Source organism: Benincasa hispida, chromosome 5 (assembly GCF_027475165.1).
Source record: "Benincasa hispida cultivar pf3 chromosome 5, pf3_genome.v1.1, whole genome shotgun sequence".
Lineage (NCBI taxonomy): Eukaryota > Viridiplantae > Streptophyta > Magnoliopsida > Cucurbitales > Cucurbitaceae > Benincasa > Benincasa hispida.
The window spans coordinates 38,987,871-39,010,196 of record NC_143482.1 but is presented as its reverse complement, the minus strand read 5'-3'; the positions used below and the strand labels follow the sequence as shown (position 1 = coordinate 39,010,196).

Sequence of the window (22,326 nt, the reverse complement as noted above, 5' to 3'; positions counted from 1 at the left end):
AGGAGAGAGCGCGATGGAAAGCTAGATTGAAGGAGAGAGCGAGATTGAAAAGCGAAGAAGAGTTCTGAGAGAGCGGGAGAGCGAGATTGAAAGCGAAACTGTAGGAGAGAGCGAGATTGAGTCTGCCACATGGATTAAACGGCCAACTAGTCAGCTGACATGGTTTGCCACATGGAAATCGTCTTCACTTTATTTACATTCCATAAGTCTGAAAAAGTGCATATATATCACCAAGCTGCCCCTGCTCCGATTCCTCTGCACAATTCCCTGCATGCATTGACGTTATCCGATTCCCCTATTCCGATTCCATGCATTCATGGACGCATTCATGCCCCTCTGCCATAGCCTTAATGGCTTTTCAACTACCCTAAACTCGTGCGTCGAGTGTTCAACACTCGACCTACATCCTTTTAAACCACCATCCTCTTCATTTTTCCGCAATCACTCCCTTGATAATTTTTGAAGACTCACTGCCCTTGATTTTGCTCACTTCTCTCCCCTTGATTTGCTCACTGTTCCTTCATAGTTCACTGCCCCTCACTGCCTTCGAAAATAAGCCTTCGAAATCATCTTCCTCTCCTCCCATTTCCATTTCCATTTCTCTTCTTGTATTTCGTTTAATACAAATTATTCTCACACAACTATAATAAAATGTTGGGCTAAAGTGTTCGGTGATTGGGATGAGTCTTACAAATTGTTACCTAGGTGGTTATATATGGTTAAGCAGACCATTCCTGGAATACGAGTAGAGTGGAAAGTTAAAGAAACGCTTACTGAAGGCCATGTTATCCTAACTTCTGTATTTTGGGCATTTGGTCCTTTTATAGAAGCTTTTAATAAATGTCGGCCGATCATTCAGATAGATGGTACACACTTGTATGACAAATATAGAGGAAAACTGTTGAATGTTACTCTCCTCAATTTCAACCTGAACCACATGAAGATTACTGGATCACGCACCCTAATATGCCCGTCTTACATCCTGATCCATCGTTATTGAGAAAATCCGGTAGATCGAATAGTTCACGTTATCACAACGAGATGGATTGGATAGAACCAGTCACTCAACAACGATGTGGATTTTGTAATCAATTAGGCCATAATCGAAGGAAGTGTTCTTCGTTACTAAGACGGGCTTCAGATAGTTAGAGATTGAAAAATAAATATTTTTTTATTATAAATTCATTTTATTCTATATTCAATTTTTTTATAATAATTTATTGTATATTCAATTTTTTTATTATAATCTATAAAGTTATACATTATTCTTTTAATTGAGAAATAAATACTTCTTTTATCATGTATATTTAATTAAGTGTAGATACTTTTATTGTATATTCAATTTTTTTATTATAATTTATAAAGTTGTACATTATTCTTCTAATTAAGTTGTACATTATTCTTTTAATTAAGTTGTACATTATTTAATTAAGTTAATTAAATTGTACATTATTCTTCTAATTGAGAAATAAATATTTTTTTTTAATTGAGAAATAATTTTTTTTATTTCAGATCATGGCTTTAAACCCATGACCTGTTGATCCCGATGTTTTGTATGACCAATCCATTCATCGATCATCTGTTGTATGGCGAGATCGTACTACTGGAGAAATATCTTGCAGGCGTCGAGAGGCAGTTCTCTAGCGCACTATCCTACTCCACCCTCGAATACTACCGCTACTGCGCACATCTGGATTCTATGGGGTTGCCATATTGGGATTTATTCAGTTGAACTAGCATCTGATCACAGACTTGGTCGAAAGATGGAGGCTTGAGACGCATACATTTCATATGTCTGTTGGAGAGTGCACTATCACTCTACAAGATATAGAAGTGTTGTTGGGGTTACCTGTTGACGATGAGCCGGTCGCCGGAGTGATGTACGATGACTGGTCATAAGTTTGTCAACTGTACCTCGATGTGACCCCACCTGCCGACAAAATTAATGGATCGAGGTTAAGTTTGATATGGTTAAGAACACAATTTCGTGAGCTCATAGATGATGCAGACGAGGAAACCGTCATAAGATATGCGCGAGCATATATACTACAAATGATGGGTGGAAGTCTGTTTTCCAACAAATCAAGTCATTTTGTTTACTTGATGTTCTTGCCACTATTAGCTAACCTCTATGATGCGGGGCAGTATTCGTTGGGTGGAGCATGTTTGCCATGGTTGTATAGACAACTATGCAAAGCAACAGAACCTGAGGTTCGAGAGATAGCTAGGCCTCTCATACTTTTGCAACTATGGGCTTGGGAGCGATTTCCACCAATGGCTCCACAGCTACAACATGTTAATGACACTCAGTTAGCTGGACGAGCCTACGGTTCTCGGTATGTTGTTTTAATTCAATTTAATTTTTATATCATTAATCTAGTTAATTTAGATTCTAAATCATCAATTTAAAAATTTAGGTGGAGAGACAAATTTTGTGTGACTAGGACAGCCACACATGTAGTCAGCTAGTACAGATACATATTTGATCTGTTTCAACCTGATTAAGTACATTACACTGAACCTAATTGATTATTTTATACACATTTTTATTGTATTTGTCTTTAATATTCTCCAATATAATATTTTTTGTTTCAGGTTATTTGGGAGCCGTACAAAATTATTATGCATACTTTGCCCAATTTTTGTACGAATGGTCAAAACATATGGCGGACGATGAGTCCTCTCATATGTTTTCACATTGGTGAGTGGCATCTTCCTGACAAGGTGATGAGACAATTCGGTTTTTAGTAGGATGTCCCATCGCCTTGTAATACTAAACCCCTACTGCATGATATTGACTTAAGGACTGGAGATTGGTCCGAAAAAGTTGCACATTTGGTAGTGCGATAGCACTATCGTGCAAGGTTTATTGCAGTGAGGGTTTCTATTGGATAGTTTGACAGGGATGTCACTCAAGAATATATTCATTGGTATAATAATATTACAAGGTGCTACGTCACTCGTCCGGGAGCAGCTGTGGGTCATTTGGTAAATGAATGAATATTATCTAATTATTTTTAATTTAAATTTATTTTAAATATTATCTAATTGTTTTATAATTCACAGAGATCGAACAACAGTAGACTCTGTGATGTTACGAATGATCCAAACCAGGTTCTTGCTATATGTAGTGACAACCAAAGCTATATGGATGAGATACATTATATGTACGATATACCTATTGTTTCTCCACCAGCTCCTAAACGTAGAGGACCTGTTCGGGAAGAGGATGAGTTTGATGAGATTGCCTATAATGTGGAAGAGTTGTCTCCTGTGATGCAGACGCAGAGTCAAACTGATTATGTTAATCTGATGATGATGATGCCAGCATTTGGTTCAGGACATTGTGACTCAGAGGTTTGTTTTTCGTCTTCATACGTGCATGGACATGGTCGGGGTCGTGGAGAGCATAATGAATATTTATATTATGAAGCGCCTGCAGAGGTACCAGAGCAACATCAAGAAGAACCCGAGCAACCTCAAGTTCGAAGGCAACGACGACAACCAGCTCGAAATCGACGACGTCCGCCTTGTGGGACACATTGACTTTTGTAATTATTTTTATATAAATGAGATATTTTAATTTACACTTTTTTTTATTTTTATGAGATATTATTTTTTTTAATTTATTCTTTTTAGAGTTTAAATAAAATAATAAAATATTTTTAGAAATTGTTTTTATAAAATAGAAAATTAAAAAAAAAAGGTCAAATGTCTAAATTATTAAAAAGAAAAAAAAATCTAAAGGTTGAGGGTTCAAAATTCGACCTAGACCTATTAAAATTCAAAGTTTGAACCCTCGACCTATTAAAAAAAACAACAATATTTTTCTAAATAGTTTCAAAAGTACAAAATTTTTCTAAAAAAAAAAATTTAAAACTACAATATATTTTTAATTTTCATGGGTGTACAGGCTCTAACTATTTTGGAAAAGGGAGATTTTAGAGAGAAAAGAGGAGAAGGATAGGGGATTTTCTCAGAATTTTTCTATATCTATGTCTTGATCTCATGTGTTTTTCTACGTGAAAAACAAGAAGATGAAGAACATTTATTCCACACTCACGCGTCTCAAGAGAAAAGAGTGGAGGGAGTTACAACTCCCTCCCAAAAAATGATTTTAAAAAAATTAATTAATTAAATTTATTTATTTATTTTAATAAATCATTTAATATATATTTATATGATAACTACCTTATCATATAATATATATTAAACTATATTTTATATCAAATATAACACATAACATATAGTTTCTATATTATATCAAATACAATATAACTTATAGTTTCAATTCTCTCACCAATGGTATTTAATATAAATCTCATTTATATTAAATTTAATTATATGAATCAAATTCATATAATTAATATTTGAATCATATTCAAATATTTATTTCCTCTCAAATAAACTTTATATTATAATATATCAAATACATTATAGTAATTATATCATATATAATTAGATTATATTAGTTATATCACATATAATTAATTCCCTCAATTAATCTGGACAATTCAAATTAATCCAAAAATTGATTCTCATTAATTCCCATTAAGCTAGAGAGGGGACCTCATGGACCTATAGCTTGAAGCTCCAACAGTACGTGAATAATTAATTAAACTCATTTAATTAAATTATTCACCATCCGTTAACTGTCTGACACTCCACTAAAGATCGACAACTACACTTTTTGCACTATAAATATATTTCTTTGTCCATTGGATATAACCAATGAACAGTACGATGACCCTTCACAAATTTGCTCGTAAGTACACTTGGGTCAAAATTACCGTTTTGCCCCTGTAGTTACATCTAACTCCTTAGGTACCACTGATCCCTCTAATAAACAACAAGTCATAGTCCAACTATGACCAAACTCCTCTCGAGCCAGGAGAGACTGTGGCGCCACATTGTTTAAGCCCCGGAATCAACCCTTAAGGGAGCAATTTATCTACTTACCCCGATATTAGGGAATGAGTGAATTCTTTCTTGTGTAACTGTGTTCCCAACTCCTCAATTAGACGAATCCCTAAAATGGTAGGCATATGGAGTCTGCGATTTGGCCACCCTCACCCACAAAAATCAAATGACTGCCTTCATAGGCAGGAGTTCATAATTCACTCTGGATTTAGGTTATGTTACTTATGGTCATCCTGATGAAATGTAAGTCTCTATTATGAACGGTGTTATATAATAAGACTAGTCATTTCATGGTCTGATCTTATACAAACTTCTTTGTATAGAATACCTCCACTCACATGTCTCTACATGAATGATCAGGATCAGATCACTTGTAGTACTTTACAACAATTGTAACATCTACAAAGCGGGCAGTACTCGCAGTATAACCAAGATAAGGTATCCAACCTTATCCATCTACTACAGACCATTTAGGTTACCACTTAAATATGATCTACATGTATGTCTCTACATACATGTTTAAGCTACAAAATAACCTTGGATGTTCGTTTATTGGTTTGTGGGTTAATGCTACTAAATGTAAAAAAAAAAAAAAAATCACATATTTTATTAGATAAATAAAATGTTTGTACAATACAATTACAAACTATAGAACTCTACGAGATTTAAGGCATCAACCCCAACAGTTTAAGTAATAACATAAATGGTATATGGTATATGGATAAGGTTGGGTACCTTATTCTGGTAACTCACTTTGTAATTGTACAATAGTTGTAAAGGGTTACAAATTATTTGATCCTAATCGTTCATGTGGAGACATGTTAGTGGAGGTATCCTATACAAAGAGTTTGTATAAGACCGGACCGCCAAATGATTAGTCTTTCTTTATAACGCCGTTACTTGAAAAGAATTACATTTCACTAGGATGATCATATGTAACTTGACTTTAATCCTGAATGAGTTGTGAACTCCTACCTATGAGGGTAATCCTTTTATTTGTATGGGTGAGAATGACCAAATTCGCCAACTCAATATGCTTACCATTTTGGGAATTTGTCTGAGTGGGGAGTTGGGAACACAGCTACACAAGATGGAATTCACTCCTTCTCGTCTTAAGGGAAAGTAGATGAATTGTTTTCTTAAGGACTGATTCTGGGTCTTGAACAATGAGGCACGTCATCCTCTCACTTTCTAGAAAGGGGTTTAGCTTATAGCTAGACTATAACTAATTGTTCATTAGAGGGATCAGTGGTACTTGAGGAGTTAAATGTAACTACAAAGGTAAAATGGTAATTTGACCTAGCTGTAATTACGAGCAATTTGTGAAGGGTCAACTTACAATTGATTGGTTATATTCATGGACAAAGAAATATATCTATAGTACGAAGAGTGCAGTTGTTAGTCTTTAATGAAGTGATCGATAGTTAATGAATATTGATTAATTAAGAGTTTAATTAATTAATATTGTACTATTAAAGTTTCTAATCTGCAGGTTCATTAGATCTCTTTGCTAGCTCATTAAGGATAAAACAAGAAATAAATAGTTTTGAAAAATTTTGAATTTTTCAAATTATTTTAGGAAAATTTTATATTAATGTGATTATTATAAAGTATACTATATATTGATACGTTATAATACATAGTTAATTTGAATGTAATTTATAATTAATACTATATATAAGGAAATAAATATAATGTATATTGATACATTACAGTTAGTTATATGTTTTATAATTAATAGGAAAGATAAATATTTGAATGAGATTCAAATTGATAAAAAGTATATTGATATATTATAATATATAGTTAGTTATAAATATGATTTATAATTAACACTATATAATATATGAGAGTGATACATTTGAATAAAATTCAAACATTAATCATATGAATGTGATTCTTATAAATACTGTAGTTAAAATTAATATGAATAAAATTCATATTAAAATTATAGGTCATGTGAAATGATGTCATTTGATTAAATGAAATTAAATATATGATATTTAATTATAGATTAATTAATGGTTAATTAATGTTATTAATTTAATCATATTATATTAAATGAGATTTAATATATATATTGATCTAATCGACAGTCTTTTTTATTAAATGGTTATGAATTTAAAAAGATATATACGTGATACAAAATCTACTACTTAATTTCATTCAAATACTATAACTATCTCACGATAAAGTTGGTAAAAATCTCACGAGTCGGGTCCCCACCTGATCAGGGCGGGAATACCCTCCCTATTCCCGCCTCGTCCCCGACCAGAGACCCGATTAGAATTCTGTTTGACCCCATCCTCAGTCAAATCAGGTATATATAAAATATAATTATATATATACCCTAAAAATATATTATTTATAAATATTTATATAATTATAAATAATTAATATACATTTTTTTTTTAAAAAAAAAAAAAAAACAACAGGAATGGGTCTCCGCGAGGACCCATTTCCCCCAACGAGGATAGGGAAATAACCCTCGCGAGGACGGGGATGGGGAATCCCCCCACCCCGCCCTGGCCCCGTTGTCAACCTTATCTCATAGTCTCATCTTATAATACTTCAAGTGCTAATGAAATTATTTTAGTGAAATTTAGTTGTCTCATTTCTCTTTGATCAATCAAAATCTCTTCATAAACTGTACAAGCTTCTTCCAAAGTATATGGCTTTCTGGATGCAGATGATGATATCTATATATATGGATCTTATATCAAGAAACACTGGGTTCTCTTTCGGGTAGGCCCTGAAAGGAGAAGGGATGCTGGAATGCCAACAGACCTCTATTATTGAATTTACCCGACCCGATAGCACCCCATTTTTTAGCAACTAAGAGATCCATTTGAGGAACACGGGGACTAGTTCAAATAATGAGTCATTTTGTGAGGCCCATTACTTCAATTGAGATAATGAGAAATCATTTCGCCTTTTTAGTTGAAACTTTAGGCGGTTCGCAAAAAAAGATAGTGAAAAAAAATTATTCCTAGAATGGAGACTAAGAGGAATATATAAACCAATGCTTCCATACCTGTTTAGTTGGGATCTTTTTACGAATAAAAAAAGACCATGACAAGAGTCAAAGAAATGAAAAGTCAACAATTCGAATCAAGATTTATTTGTTATCCTATCTATGTCAAATCAAAAAAAAAAAGGAAAAAAGGAACAAAGCAATCTTGTATCAAACTAGACTCTTTTTGTAGTTGGATCTCCAAGTTTTTGGAATGCCCCGAATTCTACTTGAGCATCCAAATCTAGGTCAATCCCAGCAAAGACATCTCTGAACAAAGTTCTAGCATCATGCCAAATGTGTTCGAAGAAGAAGAGCAAAGCAAACAAAGGATACCCAAAAGTAAACCAACCCTTTGGACTACTACGAAAAACCCGATCGGATTTCAAAGTAGCACGATCTAATTCAAATATTTCACCCAATTGAACACCTCTAGCATATTTTTTTCACAGTAGCAGGACCACTATAACTCACTCAACAGTTACACTAACCTGTTCAGCATTATACTTCGATTCTTCTCTTTGAAAAGGAACATTGGCTCTAACAATTTCGTCTCTGTCTACCAAAACAACTGGAAATATTTCAAAAAAGGTTGGCATACAATGTACAAAAAGTTTGCGCCCTTCTTTATCTCTAAATTAGGGTGTCCTCACCATCCAATAGCTATTCCATCCTTGTTGTCCATGGAATTCGCTCTGATTTAATCCACCTTTTGCGGGATTATTCCCCATATAATCATAAAAAGCTAATTTTTCAAGAATTTTAGACCAAGCTTCTGATAAACTTTGATTTTCGGCTAACCTGGCACTAATTCTTCGATATATTTCTTGCTGGAAGTATCCCTGACCCATTGATAAAGATTGGGCCCAAATAATTCAATCGAAGTAGTTGTTGAACCATACCACATAGTTCTATATATATATATATATATACATATACATATACATATATATGTATACATCTCCCTCATTCACCAATCTCACGGGAAACTCTCAAATGAGTGGTTAAGTATTTTTTGTTTTTTGTAAAATGTTACAGAGAAGAAACACATAGGACTCTCAACATTTTCTCTTATGTTTCTCTATACATTCCCTTCCATCTCCCAAAACAAAGGATCCCACAATCTTTCTTCCTTGCCGGAGAATAGCAAGGAAGTCTTCTTGGTGGTGTCGATTGTTCGTGATCAGTGTTGTCAATGGAATGTCTCGTACAAGGGAGATCATGTTCGAGGTTGTTCGTGACTTGGAAAGGAAACATCCAAAAGAAAGTCTTCAAGGGTAAGCTTCATATTGATCACTTCTCCTTCTTAGAAGTATTCTTAGATAGAATTGTTTATCTTGTACATTTATGTTCTTCTCCGTATTTTATGTTTACAAATTGGAAACCAAATGAACAACATTCACACGCTTCCGCAAAGGAATTCTATTCCTTTATATATCACCTTTGCAGTACACAAACTCAATTAATTTGTCTCAAAGCGTCGACAACCTCATTATGATGCTACTCTTTCCTTGTTATGCTTTCTCAAGAATTCACTAGGGCAACGAATTTTTCTTCAAGCTTCATCTAACTTCTCCCTTCGAGCATTTTCAAATGCAAATTGAGGGTCATGTCCCGATGCTAGAAAATCCATCACTAGTTTTTGTATATTTCTTGGAGATAATTTAGTAAGTTGGAAAGCTAAAAAGTGGCTCATTGTGTCTTGGTCTTCCGCAAAGGCCGAATATAGAGCTTTTGCAGCAATAACAATTGAGCTTCTATGGCTTGGACAGTTATTAAAAGAGTTATATGTTGATGTTCCTTCTCCTTCATTGATTTTTTGTGATAATGATGTGCTATCCATATAGCAACTAATCCAATATTTCATGAATCGAACAAAACATACCAAACTAGACTGTCATTTTATCCAGGACGTTGTTCAAAATGTTATCAGATTGATGCCGATCAAATCTCATTTGCAACTAGTTATTGTGTTCACTAAAGCAGTTATTGTTCCTTTCTTACGTTCCTGAATGTCCAAGATCTGAATCATAGATATATCTCCTCCATCTTGAGGGGGAGTTTTAGGAGTTATTTTGTTGAGTTTGTTATAGTTTGTTATTTGGTTGTATCCATTGACTATATATATGTCATTTGTCAAATAATAAAGTATGCAAGTTTTATTTAGATTTTACTTACTAAAAAGAACAAAAATAAAATAAATAAAATTAAAAAGGGAAAAAATAAGAATAACAAAAAAAAAATGAAACGCGAAGAAGACAGAGATAGGAAAGGAATTTTAGAGAGAATGTTGAATAGGCTTGTAAAAAGGTATCTTTTTCTTTACTAATTTAATATAAGCTTGTTTTGCAAATCACAGCCTCTTTATATTTTATAAACATATTATAAGAATCCAAGGCGTGGCTTTCTCCATGCAAAAGTCTGCACACCATTATCTGTTTATAAACATAATTTTATGCAGTTTCGACCCCTAAGCTTTCTACTTTATAGCAAAAATACCCTTTTAACTTCTAAAAATAGTTCAAAAATATCATTGTGATTAGTTTAAAACTCGATGTTCTATTTCAAAAATACTTTTGAATTTTCAAAAATACTCTTATTATCAATATATGAACACAAACTATTAGTACTCAGATTCAAATATTCCTAAACTTTAAAAAGTTGCATTAATACTCTTAGTCTTACAAGAAAAAAAAAGTTTAAAAATGCTCCAATCTACTATCTATAATGAAAATAAATCTAATCCATTATAATCAAGGTCTAAATCTAAGATGTTATGTGATGTTAAAGAGCTAGGAAGACGATACAAAATTTTAAAACAAATCCAAGTGTAGGATATGAGAAAGGTAATCAACGGCCACGATGATAGGGTGACGAATGTAAAAAGAATAGTTTATGTGCAAAAATTTAGAGCTTGGTTGATAGGAAATTTAAAAACAAAATTCAATAACAAGGAGTTGAAAGGAAATAGAATTGTATTTAGATAGGTGCTTCCTGACAAGTTCAAAAATTAGATTCTAATTTAAATAATTGTATTAAAAAGGGTTCGATAGAAGCAGAGTTGTATTTAATTGTATTTAGTGTGTTTAACCAAAATTAGATGATTTGGGCAAAAACGGATGAGAATGAGCTAGACAAGATGGGAGTGGCTTATGTGACCAGATGGAAATGGTTTAAAGACGAGTCCTTGACCAAAGAAATTCACCGAGCTTTTCAAGGAAATTTTTCTAGTACTACGAGAATACTATACTCTCTCGCTATTTATACTATAAAAATTTGTCTTCGTAAAAATTTATCGACCTAACATTAATGTCAGTAGATCTCACTTTATTTTTAAAAGTGTGTCACACAATAACTTACAATGATATAGAAAATTGTGCATACTATCGTAGTACAGTAAATTTTCTCGACTCGGATCTTCGAGAAGGTATCCTCACACTTGCCATTATGTTAGTTTGACACATTGTATTTGTATAAAAAGAGAAATTGCCTTCATTTCACCGTACAGTTTCAAGCCTTCCAAACTATTGCTTTTTTTTTTCTTTTTATCAAAGTGATGGGGGAAGGCATGGTGATGCACATTTTGATAGAGAAGTTCAAAGATGAAATCACAGAGGAATAGATGGACCAACTCATCAAAATCTCGTCAATCTCATTGAACCTATGAAGACTTTTCAGTGGTAATTTTGTTTTTTTTTTTTCCCTACTCGACTTGGTTATGCTCATGGTCGGAAATTTCGAGATTTTGATAAGGAGAATTTCATTTTTACCCATTTCGATGAAATTTGGAGAAAATTTTGGTTTTTGTATAAATTAGCTATGTTAGTTCGGTTCAAGCTTTTCAATTTTATGGTTCTAATTACTTTCATCGATTTAATTTTTAGATCATTCATTCATGATCGAGAAAACCCTTGTTTTGGTCTCAAATCGGTTTGATCATTGATTGGCGTAAAATTTTTTAAACCTAGATGGTAGTTTAGTAATATTATCTTTACAAAGTAAGTTGTCTCAATCGTAATCTGATTACGTTTGCAAAATGTCTAAGTAAACGTGATAAAAAAAATATAATTGCGTTTGTAATTAAGGTTCATTATGATTTGATACATCAATGGAAACTCATTATGATTACACCTGTTTTGATTACGAAATAATAAATATTACCTAAGCATTCGTTTGGGATTGTTGTAGTTTTTAAAATAATTGCTGACAACTGTACTTTTAGAATATCAGCTGTGAAATGAAGTAAATTAGTGTTTGGTAAATTTAAGCTTGAAACTTGAAAAAGTAGGTATTAGTGTCTAGTAAATAAATACTAGGTTTAAATACTACTTTAGTCTCTATACTTTTGGTTTTGGTTCATTTTGGTTCTTATACTTTCATATTATTCATTTTGGTCCTACACTTTTAACTTTGGTTCATTTTGGTTCATATACTTTAGAAATATTCATTTCAGTCCTTGTACTTTTAACTTTAATTCATTTTGGTCTTTTCACTCTTAAAAAGTTGTCATATTGGTCCCTTCATTTTTACTTTTAAAGGATAAAAATTGTCAGTTTTTAAAAGATCAATGACCAAAATGAACCAAAGTTGAAAGCACAATGACTAAAATAAACATTTTTTTAAAAAATAGAGATCAAAATGAACCAAAATTAAAAGTATAGGACCAAAATTAATATTTTGAAAGTAGAGAGACCAAAATGAACAAATACAATGACAAAAGTAGTAATTAAACCTAAGGCCTCGTTTAGTAATCATTTTGTTATTTGTTTTTATTTTTAAAAACTAAGTTTATGGATACTACTTTCACTTCTAAATTTCTTTTGTTATCTACTTTTCACTAATGGTTAAAAAACCCAAACCAACTTTTGAGAATTAAAAAAAAAACAAAACAAAACAAAAAAAAAAAGAAGAAGTAGTTTTCAAAAGACTGTTTTTGTTTTTGAAATTTGGCTAAGAATTCAACCATTGTATTAAAGAAATATACAAATCATTGTAAAAAAATGTTGATGAAATATACTTAACTTTAAAAAACAAAGACCAAAAATCAAATTTTACCAAATGGGAAATAATCTAGTTTGAGTTAGAATGGTTAAAATATGTCTATTACTAAAACTTTTATTTTTTCATAATATATAAGTTTAAATAATTGTTTAGAAAGATGTATTTTATTTACTCTAAATTCATTTTTAAATATTAAGAGAAATAATTTTATTAAAAAAAACAGAAGATAAGATTTGATTAGGTGAAAAAGAAATAAATTTATGAAATAAATCTTAATTTTAAACAATAAAACTCAAAATTGAAAATTAGTTTAAGACCGTTCCTGACTTTAGAAGAATTCAAAAGCTAGTAGGAAAAATGATTTTAAAATAGACGTGAAATGAACATATTTTTAAGGGCTAGTTGCATAGAATTAAGCCCAAAATAATAGAATATGTAGTACAAGGATAAAATAATTGCATATATAGATCAAAAAATAGTAAAAGACTAAAAAACTCATACCTAGCCACCATTTTTTTCGCTTCTTCCCGGTTTTCTCAAATTAAAAGCTATCACTGATAGCAGCTATCAGTGATGACCACTGATAGGTTCTATCAGCTGCTATCGTTGATAGCTTCTATCAATTGCTATCGATGATAGTTGCAATCAGCAATAGCTTTCAATTTTAGAAAAATTAATACAATCTTGAAATATTAACTTTTAATTTGCTATCAATTATTATTAGCTATCATTGATTCACTTTCATCAATTGGAATCAACGTTGAAATATTACTACTTAAGGCTATCAGTGGCTATCAATGATAGATTTATAAATAGTGATCAACTTTGAAAGAAAACCAACAACTTTGATTACCATAGTAGTTATCACTAATAATCTTTTATCACTGATAGCAGCTATTAGTCATTATCACTGATAGACTTTCATCAATTAGAATCAACCTTGAAATATTAACACTTAAGGCTATTAATGACAAATTTCTATAACTGGTTATCACCTTTAAAAGAAACTCGATATATAGATATCACTTAAGTTTTATCACCGATATCACTAACATCACTCATATTGTGGTTATCAGTGATAGCTTCTTTCACTGATAACATCATTAATAAGATGCTATCAACGATCTCACTAATATCATGCTATCAGTGATAGAGCAGTGATAGTTCTCTATCACTGATAACGTGCTATCAATGGTAGCTTCTATCACCGATAACGTGTTATCAGATAACTTCTATCATCGATAACATGCTATTAGTATTAGCTCCTATCATTGGTAACATGCTATTAGTAGTAGCTTCTATCAATCATAACCACTGAACACCTTTTTGCCCCTTTCTTGTCCTTTCCAAACATGTATAAGTCTCTTTTCTTTTCGATGATAGCTTCTATCACTAATAAACATTCTATTAGTGATAACTTCTAGGCATTACACTTATATTTTAGTTCGATATTCAACTTTATTAATTAAATTCACTAAGCTGACTATCAATGATAGATTTCTACAAGTGGCTATTAACTACGAAAATATAATCAAAGATTAAGCTATCAATGATAGAAAATATTAGTGGCTATCACTGATAGACTTTCATTTGTTATTTATATTTATTATTTATTATAATAATCAAACTTGATGATTGGGTTGTTGGTGTTAAGTCACTTATGAATTGAATACTTTCAAGTCATGCGTATGGAACTCAGCCTCATAATTCTTGTGAAAAAAATGGGAAGAAGAAAAAATTCAAATAAAGGAAAGAAAAATTTTAAAAATAAGAGAGAGAAGAAAAAAACTGAAGAAAAAAAAAAGAAAATTAAATAGAAAAAAGGAAACAAAAACTGGAAAAATGAAAGAAAAACTAAAAAGGAAAAAGAAAGAGAAAGAGAAGAAGTAAAAAATCGGAGAAAGATAAGAAAATAAAATAATAAAAAATATAAGGGAAGAAGCAAAAATCGGAGAAATAGAAGAAAATAAAAATTAAAAAAAAGGAATAAGTAAGAGCTGAAGAAAGAAAATAAAAAAAAGAATAATAAAAAACTGAAGAAAGAAAAGAAAAGAAAAAAAAAGAAGGAAATGAAAGAAAATAAAAAAATAAAAGAAAGAAGCAAAAATTGGATAAATGAAAGAATAAAAAAAATTAAAAAAAAAAAAAAAAAAGAGAAGAAGCAAAAATTAAGAAAGAAAATCAAATGAAAAAATTAAAATAGGGAGGGAAGAAGCAAAAATCAAATAAGAGAAATAAAATAAAAAGGCTAAAAAAAGTTGTACAACAAAATAAAACAAGGGAGGGCGAAATTGAAAATTAAAAAAAAAAAAAATCAAAGATTGACTATTCAACTCATCCATATTTGCAAATATTTTAAAAATGTAATATATTTTTAGATTTTTTTCTCTTATTCTACTGTGCATTACAAATATTTTATTTTTAAAAGTGATTTTAATAGATTTAATCCCAATCTATTTTACCAAACACAAAAGAACAATTATGATTTACTTTTATTCACTTTTATCTTTTTCTACAGCAATCCAAAACTGTTGTCTTACTTAAAGAAATGATGATTAAAAACGGTAAATCATAGTCTAATTAAGTTACAGTCAAAGTTTCATCAACTAAATATAACAATTTTCATAAAATTCTTCAAGATTTACATCGATATTAATATTTCCATAAATCGACCAAACTTCGACGATTCAACTGTTCTAACATATTCCGATTTCATTTTTATTTGGCACTCAAGTATAAAAAGCATAACATATTATTGTAAGTAGAGCCAAATGGAAGGTGGAAAATAGCAATTCTGTATTTGAAAAACTTCAAACCTTCACTGAAGAGAGTGACAAGGAAAATAAACGACTAGCAAAAGTCATTTCAAAGCTCCATTCGATAAAATTGAAATTATAGATTAAGAAGAAAATATGAAAGAACACACGTTGAAATCCGCATCTTATATGAATTGGCTTGTGGGATGTGCGTGACAAACACAGGCTATGTCCTCGCTTGAAGTATCATATTGTAAAGCTATAGATGCCTCATGAATCAACTCCCTTGCATTTGGGCCCCGATCACAACTAGTTTTTTAGAACTTTCTAATATTTGGAAAGTGCAATTGGAAATTACGAGAAAAATATGTGCAGATTTAATACCTTTTTTTCAAAGTTAACTTGCAAGGGTTCGATTTTTCTAAGAATTCTTTTCCTAACCCACAAAAAGTCAAGCACGTATTGACGCATTTAATTTAATTAAGTTTTTTTTTTTTTACAATATATAAGATAACTCAGACATCTAACCTCAAAGTTAATAACACAAATTTATTATGACAGTTGAGCCGCGTCGACAATTTAATAGAGTTAGACAAAATGAAATACCAAAAACTAATAGACATTTTTCTTTAAAAAAAACTATTTAAGCAATGAACATGATTAAACAAAAAAAAAAAAAAAAAAAACTTTAATTTAATTTTACACCCTTAACTGCAACTTAAACATCGTTCAAATTGATTTTCAATCGTTAAAGGAATCATTTTGAAAATGACAAATGACTTTTAAAATGGTAAAAATGATTTTAACTATTTCAAAATCAATCTTAACTTGTTGTGAGCAAAGGATTAAGCTACTGATGCTCGCAAAGAAAGAAACAAACTTGACCAAATGAAATTGAACCTTCAATGGACTAAGAGACAGAAATAGAATGAAAAGAAAAAAAAAATGGTGACAAAACTGAATGATCAGATGAGAACTAGTATGAGCTGAGATTGTCACAAATGACATATCAAAAACATTCAGACAAATTGTTAATATGTAACAGCAGCAGCCCAATTCATAGATCCTTGGCAATGAAACCATGATTCCTAAGATCTAAGAGCTTAAAGTTTTAAGCTCAGCAGGTGATAATGATGGTATTGACTATATGACAAATCTCTAAGCAATTATAGGATCAAAATAAAGGAATTTGCATTTACAAAAACGAAAACTTATGAAACACAAACACTTCACCGATATTTCTAGATACTTTCCATATACGTATCTAACACACAATTTGACGTATATGCATACATTTTTTAAAAGAAAAAGACAAACAACTCATCTAATCTTTCCCAATCTAAAACTAGGCAACCTATTTAAAAAGCTCACTACTCGAGTCCAAAACTAAAAGAAAAAAAATAAATAAAAGACCAAACCCTAGAATCATCTAATCTTCATCTTCACATTTGAGTCCCCACAAAGTCCACCAAAATATAAACCATTTGGATATCTTCAACAATTCAATGAAGAAGTTCTTCGTTTATCTTCATATTTCTCCCTCTAATCTTCTTCTTCTTTGTAATATGAGTCACTTTTCTATTGCATTTTATTAACTATTGTACTTCAACATCTTAGATGTTGCTTTTTTTTATTATATTTCAGTGTTTGTATTCTATTTTGTGCTATTGTTATTAACTTGTATGCTAAATTTATCTATCCTAGATTTTTTTAAGAAAAAAAAATATATCTTTAACATTTTTTAGAAATATATATATATATATATATATATATATATATATATATATGACGTATTCTTAGACGTATCTGTATCTTAGTTTTTAAGAAATTAACAAATCGTCGTATCCGATCGTATCTGTATCGTATAATCGTATATATATCTGTGCTTCATAAACGAACACTATGCACATGTGGAATGCACAAAGTTGGAAGGTTAGACTTGTTGTTTGTAACAATGGAGGATGAGCAGATGAGTCTCACGTCCTGCAAGAGAGGCACAACCAAGAAGGCTAATCAAATTAATCTATACGCCATAGAAGTTTCAATCTACCACGTTAAAACTAATATTATACACAAAGCAAAAGTATGCATGCGTCTACTGGCTTTAACTTCAAAACTTTGGAGGTCAATTGGTATATAAGGCCCTTGCATGCAGGTAACAAAAGGCTGTGAAAGTTTAGGCTGCAAATGTGTGGAATTAAAAGATCACTTTTTTTTTCTTTTTCTTGGGGTAAGGAGTGTCTGTGCAGACCCGCTTGCATACACCTCAACTAATCTCATGGGAGAATCTGTACTACAACATTTAAGTGTCAAGAAAACTCATAAGTTAAATCCTAAGTAGATGAGTTCTTTGTTAAACCTATGACCCTTATTGACCGCTAGTTCAGCCCATGATGATTAGAGGTTGAAATTGAATCACTACAACCCCCATTTGATATCCATTTGACTTCTTGCTTTTAGATTCTGAAAATTATGCTCGTCTCTAACTAATTTTCTTACTATGGTTTTCATCTTTATATAGAACACCATTTAAATTCTTTGTCGAATTCTGAAAACAAAAAAGTTTTTTAAAAACTATTTTTTTTAACTATCAAAATTTGACTTGGTTTTTTAATACATAAGTAAAAAGTGAATAACAAAACAGAGAAATTCATTGGTCAAAGTAGTATATTTATAAACTTAATTTTTAAATTTTCAAAAAAATGCAAAAAAAAAAAAACAAAACAAAAAATGAAATTGTTATCAAATGAAGCCTACATATAAGCAATTTTTCTTTCGAAGTCTCCGTGCATGGTTAGATAATATGAAAGAAATTAAAACAAGGAAGAATGAGCTAACCTAGACAAGATAATTAGGTTAACACCATTGAACTTGATGCTTCACTAGTTAGCGTAAACGGGCAGTGAGGAGAAACATCAATAATGGGATAAGAAAGACGACATCAATAATGGGATAAGAAAGACGACATCAATAATGGGATAAGAAAGACGACATCAATAATGGGACAAGAAAGACGGCAAACTAAGGGATGAAAACTTATTGCTTTCACTAAAATGAAACCTTCAGTGACAGCTACTTGGTCGAGTGTAAAAGGGAAAGCACAAGAGCGCAGAAAATTAAAATAAAAACAATGGATCACAAGATGAGACAAGTAAGTCTTGAAACGTACTCTGATAACTCATTCATCTGTTAGTGTTGCTGTTGTTTCTCCAAAAAGAGAGACGAGGAAGTTGTGAAATTAGAGACTCCACAACCCTTCCAGGGCCTGTTTTATGTGTTGAATCTTTTCCATCAACTTGAAGATCAGCATCCTTCCAAAACTTTATCACATGAAGACTCTCTTCTTCAGTTGATCTCTGCACAATGATTCTACTAGCATAGCCCTTTTCTCTCATTTGAAGGCATATCTGAGAGGGATTATTCGCTGTAAGAGTAACCATGTACAGCCAGCCCTTTTCAGACAAAAGAACATCTGCAACTGGCAATATCCTATCGATGACACTTCGGCCATTTTCCCCTCCCGCCCAAGCAGAGGCAATTCCATCCCGACCCACTTCATCCTCTGGCGTTGGAACGTAGGGTGGATTCACAACCAACACATCAACTGATCCAGCCAGTCGCTGCTCCAAACCAGATGCAATGTCAGTGGATACCAACTCTGCATGAACCCCATGTGCTTCTAGAGTCTCCTGGGTGACTCTGATTGCATGCGGATTGATATCTGTAGCAATATAATGGGTTCCAGAAGCTTCCTTTCCCAGAATAAGAGCAAGAGATGTTATAACATAGCCACTACCACAGCCAACTTCCAAGCACAATGTTGGATGATGATTTAACAATTTCACTCGGTCAGCTAAAAGTGCATCAACTAAAGCAAACGAATCATCACACGGTTCATAAACCTCACGATGAGAACTCACTAGGTGAATTTGTGCAATTCTGAAAGAGGACATGTGCCGGACCTGTCATGAAAATATGAATAATAAGAGATGAGTGATTTTCTACATATACGTATGTGTGTGTGTATTATAAGAAACAATTGTAACCAAAAGAAAACACCGCAGCAAGTCAAACCCAAATCCAAGCAAGGGAGATAGCTGAGTGCACTCTCTCTATAACAAGGAAAGTATCTAAGAGTGAAATGTGCGAAGGAAACACAAAGCAAGATTAAAAGATAATAATAATGAAGAAGAAAGAAAGAAAAAACCCTCTCTATGTCCAGTATTTTCAAAGCGCAATGCACACCTCAAGAAGACAAAGTCTCTTGATCACCTGAAGGGGAGAGGCAACCAGGTGCAATAATAAATGAATGAACAACGTTCTAACATGGAGAAGGATGGGGGATGGGAATCAATATCAGAAGGGACTCCACTGATTAATAGGAAGCGGTTGGTGGTGGCGGGATGAAACAATCTTTTATATAAGAACCATTGAATTTTTTTTCTTAAAAAACCCAACCACAACTTCTGAGTGCACAACTCTCAGTAGTTCTTTCCTCAGATGGTTCCCAGACAATCTCCAAGCAATTCGTTCACGGTATAATAATATGTTCCTACAAGGCGGGATCAGAACCTTCACTTCCATCAACAATGGGACCCCGATTTCTCATTTTTATAAGAACATGAGAAAAGAGACAGGTAAAACAAGTCAAGAAGTAAAACGGAAGCAAAATTAACGAGAACAAATCACCATAAAAGACCCCTCAATTCAATTTTCTTCGAAACCATCAAGCAAATCAAACAACTCGATTCGGATTCCGACATGAGTAAAAAGCGACAGCCACATAATTGTGCACAAACACGTTTCGTTACGAAACAAATTAGTGGAATTAAGCGATTAAACCCAAAATCAATCAGAATGGAAAGAAAGCAATTGAAATCAAAAGAAAGTAAAAGAAACGGATACAATACCAGGAAAGGAGAACGGAGGGTCGAGAAAACTCCTACGAGAAAATGGGGAAACCAACTGGAAGGCTGAAGAAAGTGATTAATGGCGGACGACAGAAAGTTGCAGAAGATTGAGGAAGATTGAGAGTTGGGCCGGCAGAAGAATGCAGCGAATCATGTGGCGGAGGTAAATGAGGGGCGGCGTGGCAGTGCAGTTGCGATAAAGAGACACATATAATGGCACCGACGTGTGGTTGGGCCACCCGGCGGCTGCGGCTGCGGCAAAAAGGGTGCCGGCGGCGAACTGGTGGAGATGGGAAGAAAGAGAATGGGGAAAGAGAATTTTTGGGGCTGTGGAGAGAGATAGGAAAAGGAACGGGTTAGGTTAAGTTAACTTAGGTGCTGATGGGACAGCCCACGTGGCAAGTATTTATTGGGTTAGATTTTTATTCATTTTATAATAGATAAATCCTAAGACTATAATAACCACTCTAATAAATACTATTTCAAACTCTCAATTACTAATATTTGCTATCGTTTTTACTATTTTAAATTTATTCTTTTTTAATTTTTTGTTATCCTTCCTAAACTAAAATAATTTACAGCTCAAACACATATGATTATAATTCAAACTAAAATAATTTATATCCAAACACAAACCATTATAACTCAACTATAATAACTTAGTATTATAATAACCAAGTCCATGCCTAGAGCTTCTTAATATTTTATCTAAACTAAAGTCTGTTACATCGACATTTCTTTGGCTCTTTTTTTGTTTTTTTCCTAAAACATTGTGAGCGTCGTCTTGCAGAAGAAACCCAAAGATACTTCATCTTTAATTTTCTTATTTTCATCTTTCTTTGGTTGGCTTCTTAGAAAAAAGACTTCTCGTTGGCACTTTCTCAAGTATTTTACCAGCGTTTAACCAGCGTACCTCAGTCCATGTTCATGTGGGTTCATTTTTGTTTCTCATTCTTGGACTGAGACGATTTGTCTTCTCATCAGTTCGTCGTTGGTGGTCATATTTTTTTTCTCCTTTTGTCGATCATTAACGTCATCTAACTGCCTAAGCCTATCGCCTTGTGATTTCAGGTTTGAGTTCACTATTATATTTTTATTCTTTTATTTTATAGTAGAAAAAATGATCAAAATGAGTTTTTTATATTGAATTGTGTTGCATTGCTGTAGATTTTTCTTTATTTAATTTTTAATGTTTTTATTGATTTGTTATGAATTCATATTATGATTGTTGTGATTTGAACATCATTTTTTGAAGCCATGGAGAACATAAGAGATACAAACATACCTACCTGGAAGATGATGCTCTCTCTAAAATTAATACTAATTTTGATGAAGTTCATTTGGGGAAAAACATAGAGCCTACTATTAGTACTAAATTTGAGTCGATAGTTGGAATGAAGTTTAGTTCTATTGATGAAGCATATCAATTTTATGTCAATTATGGAGGAATATTAGTTTCAATGTAAGGAAAAGATATCACAAAAAAAAAATGGAGATATTTCTAAAGTTGTTTTTTGTTGCTCAAAAGAAGGGTTTCGTCGAGTAGACAACCAAAGAGAAAGTGTTTCATATGCTCGACTAATATCAAGAACGAGATGTAAAGCTAATATAGCTTGCTTGCTTGGATTGAATGGTAAATACAGTTGGGTTTTATGTCATAAAATTCGTGGTTTGTAAACAATTAACATATTCTATTTTACAATTAAGTTGTTATTGAGGTTTATTC

At 32.1% G+C, this 22,326-nt stretch overlaps 1 protein-coding gene and 1 pseudogene across 1 annotated transcript; one reads left to right on the top strand and one right to left on the bottom strand.

Moving 5' to 3' along the window:
* Positions 1–1,515: 1,515 nt before the first annotated feature.
* LOC150036122 (serine/threonine-protein phosphatase 7 long form homolog) lies at positions 1,516–7,719 on the top strand (annotated as a pseudogene).
* Positions 7,720–17,507: 9,788 nt separating this feature from the next.
* Positions 17,508–20,941, bottom strand: LOC120078640 (uncharacterized). The gene is made up of 3 exons (XM_039032933.2): positions 20,601–20,941; positions 18,860–19,652; positions 17,508–17,673 (listed from the first exon to the last, which is right to left on the bottom strand). The coding sequence occupies exon 2, from the start codon at positions 19,641–19,643 to the stop codon at positions 18,873–18,875; it is 771 nt and encodes a 256-aa protein (XP_038888861.1). The 5' UTR covers positions 19,644–19,652; positions 20,601–20,941; the 3' UTR covers positions 17,508–17,673; positions 18,860–18,872.
* Positions 20,942–22,326: the final 1,385 nt, after the last annotated feature.

Excerpts from the sequence above, each read along its gene's own strand:
- LOC120078640 (XM_039032933.2), bottom strand. The coding sequence starts at position 19,643 with ATGTCCTCTTTCAGAATTGCACAAATTCACCTAGTGAGTTCTCATCGT.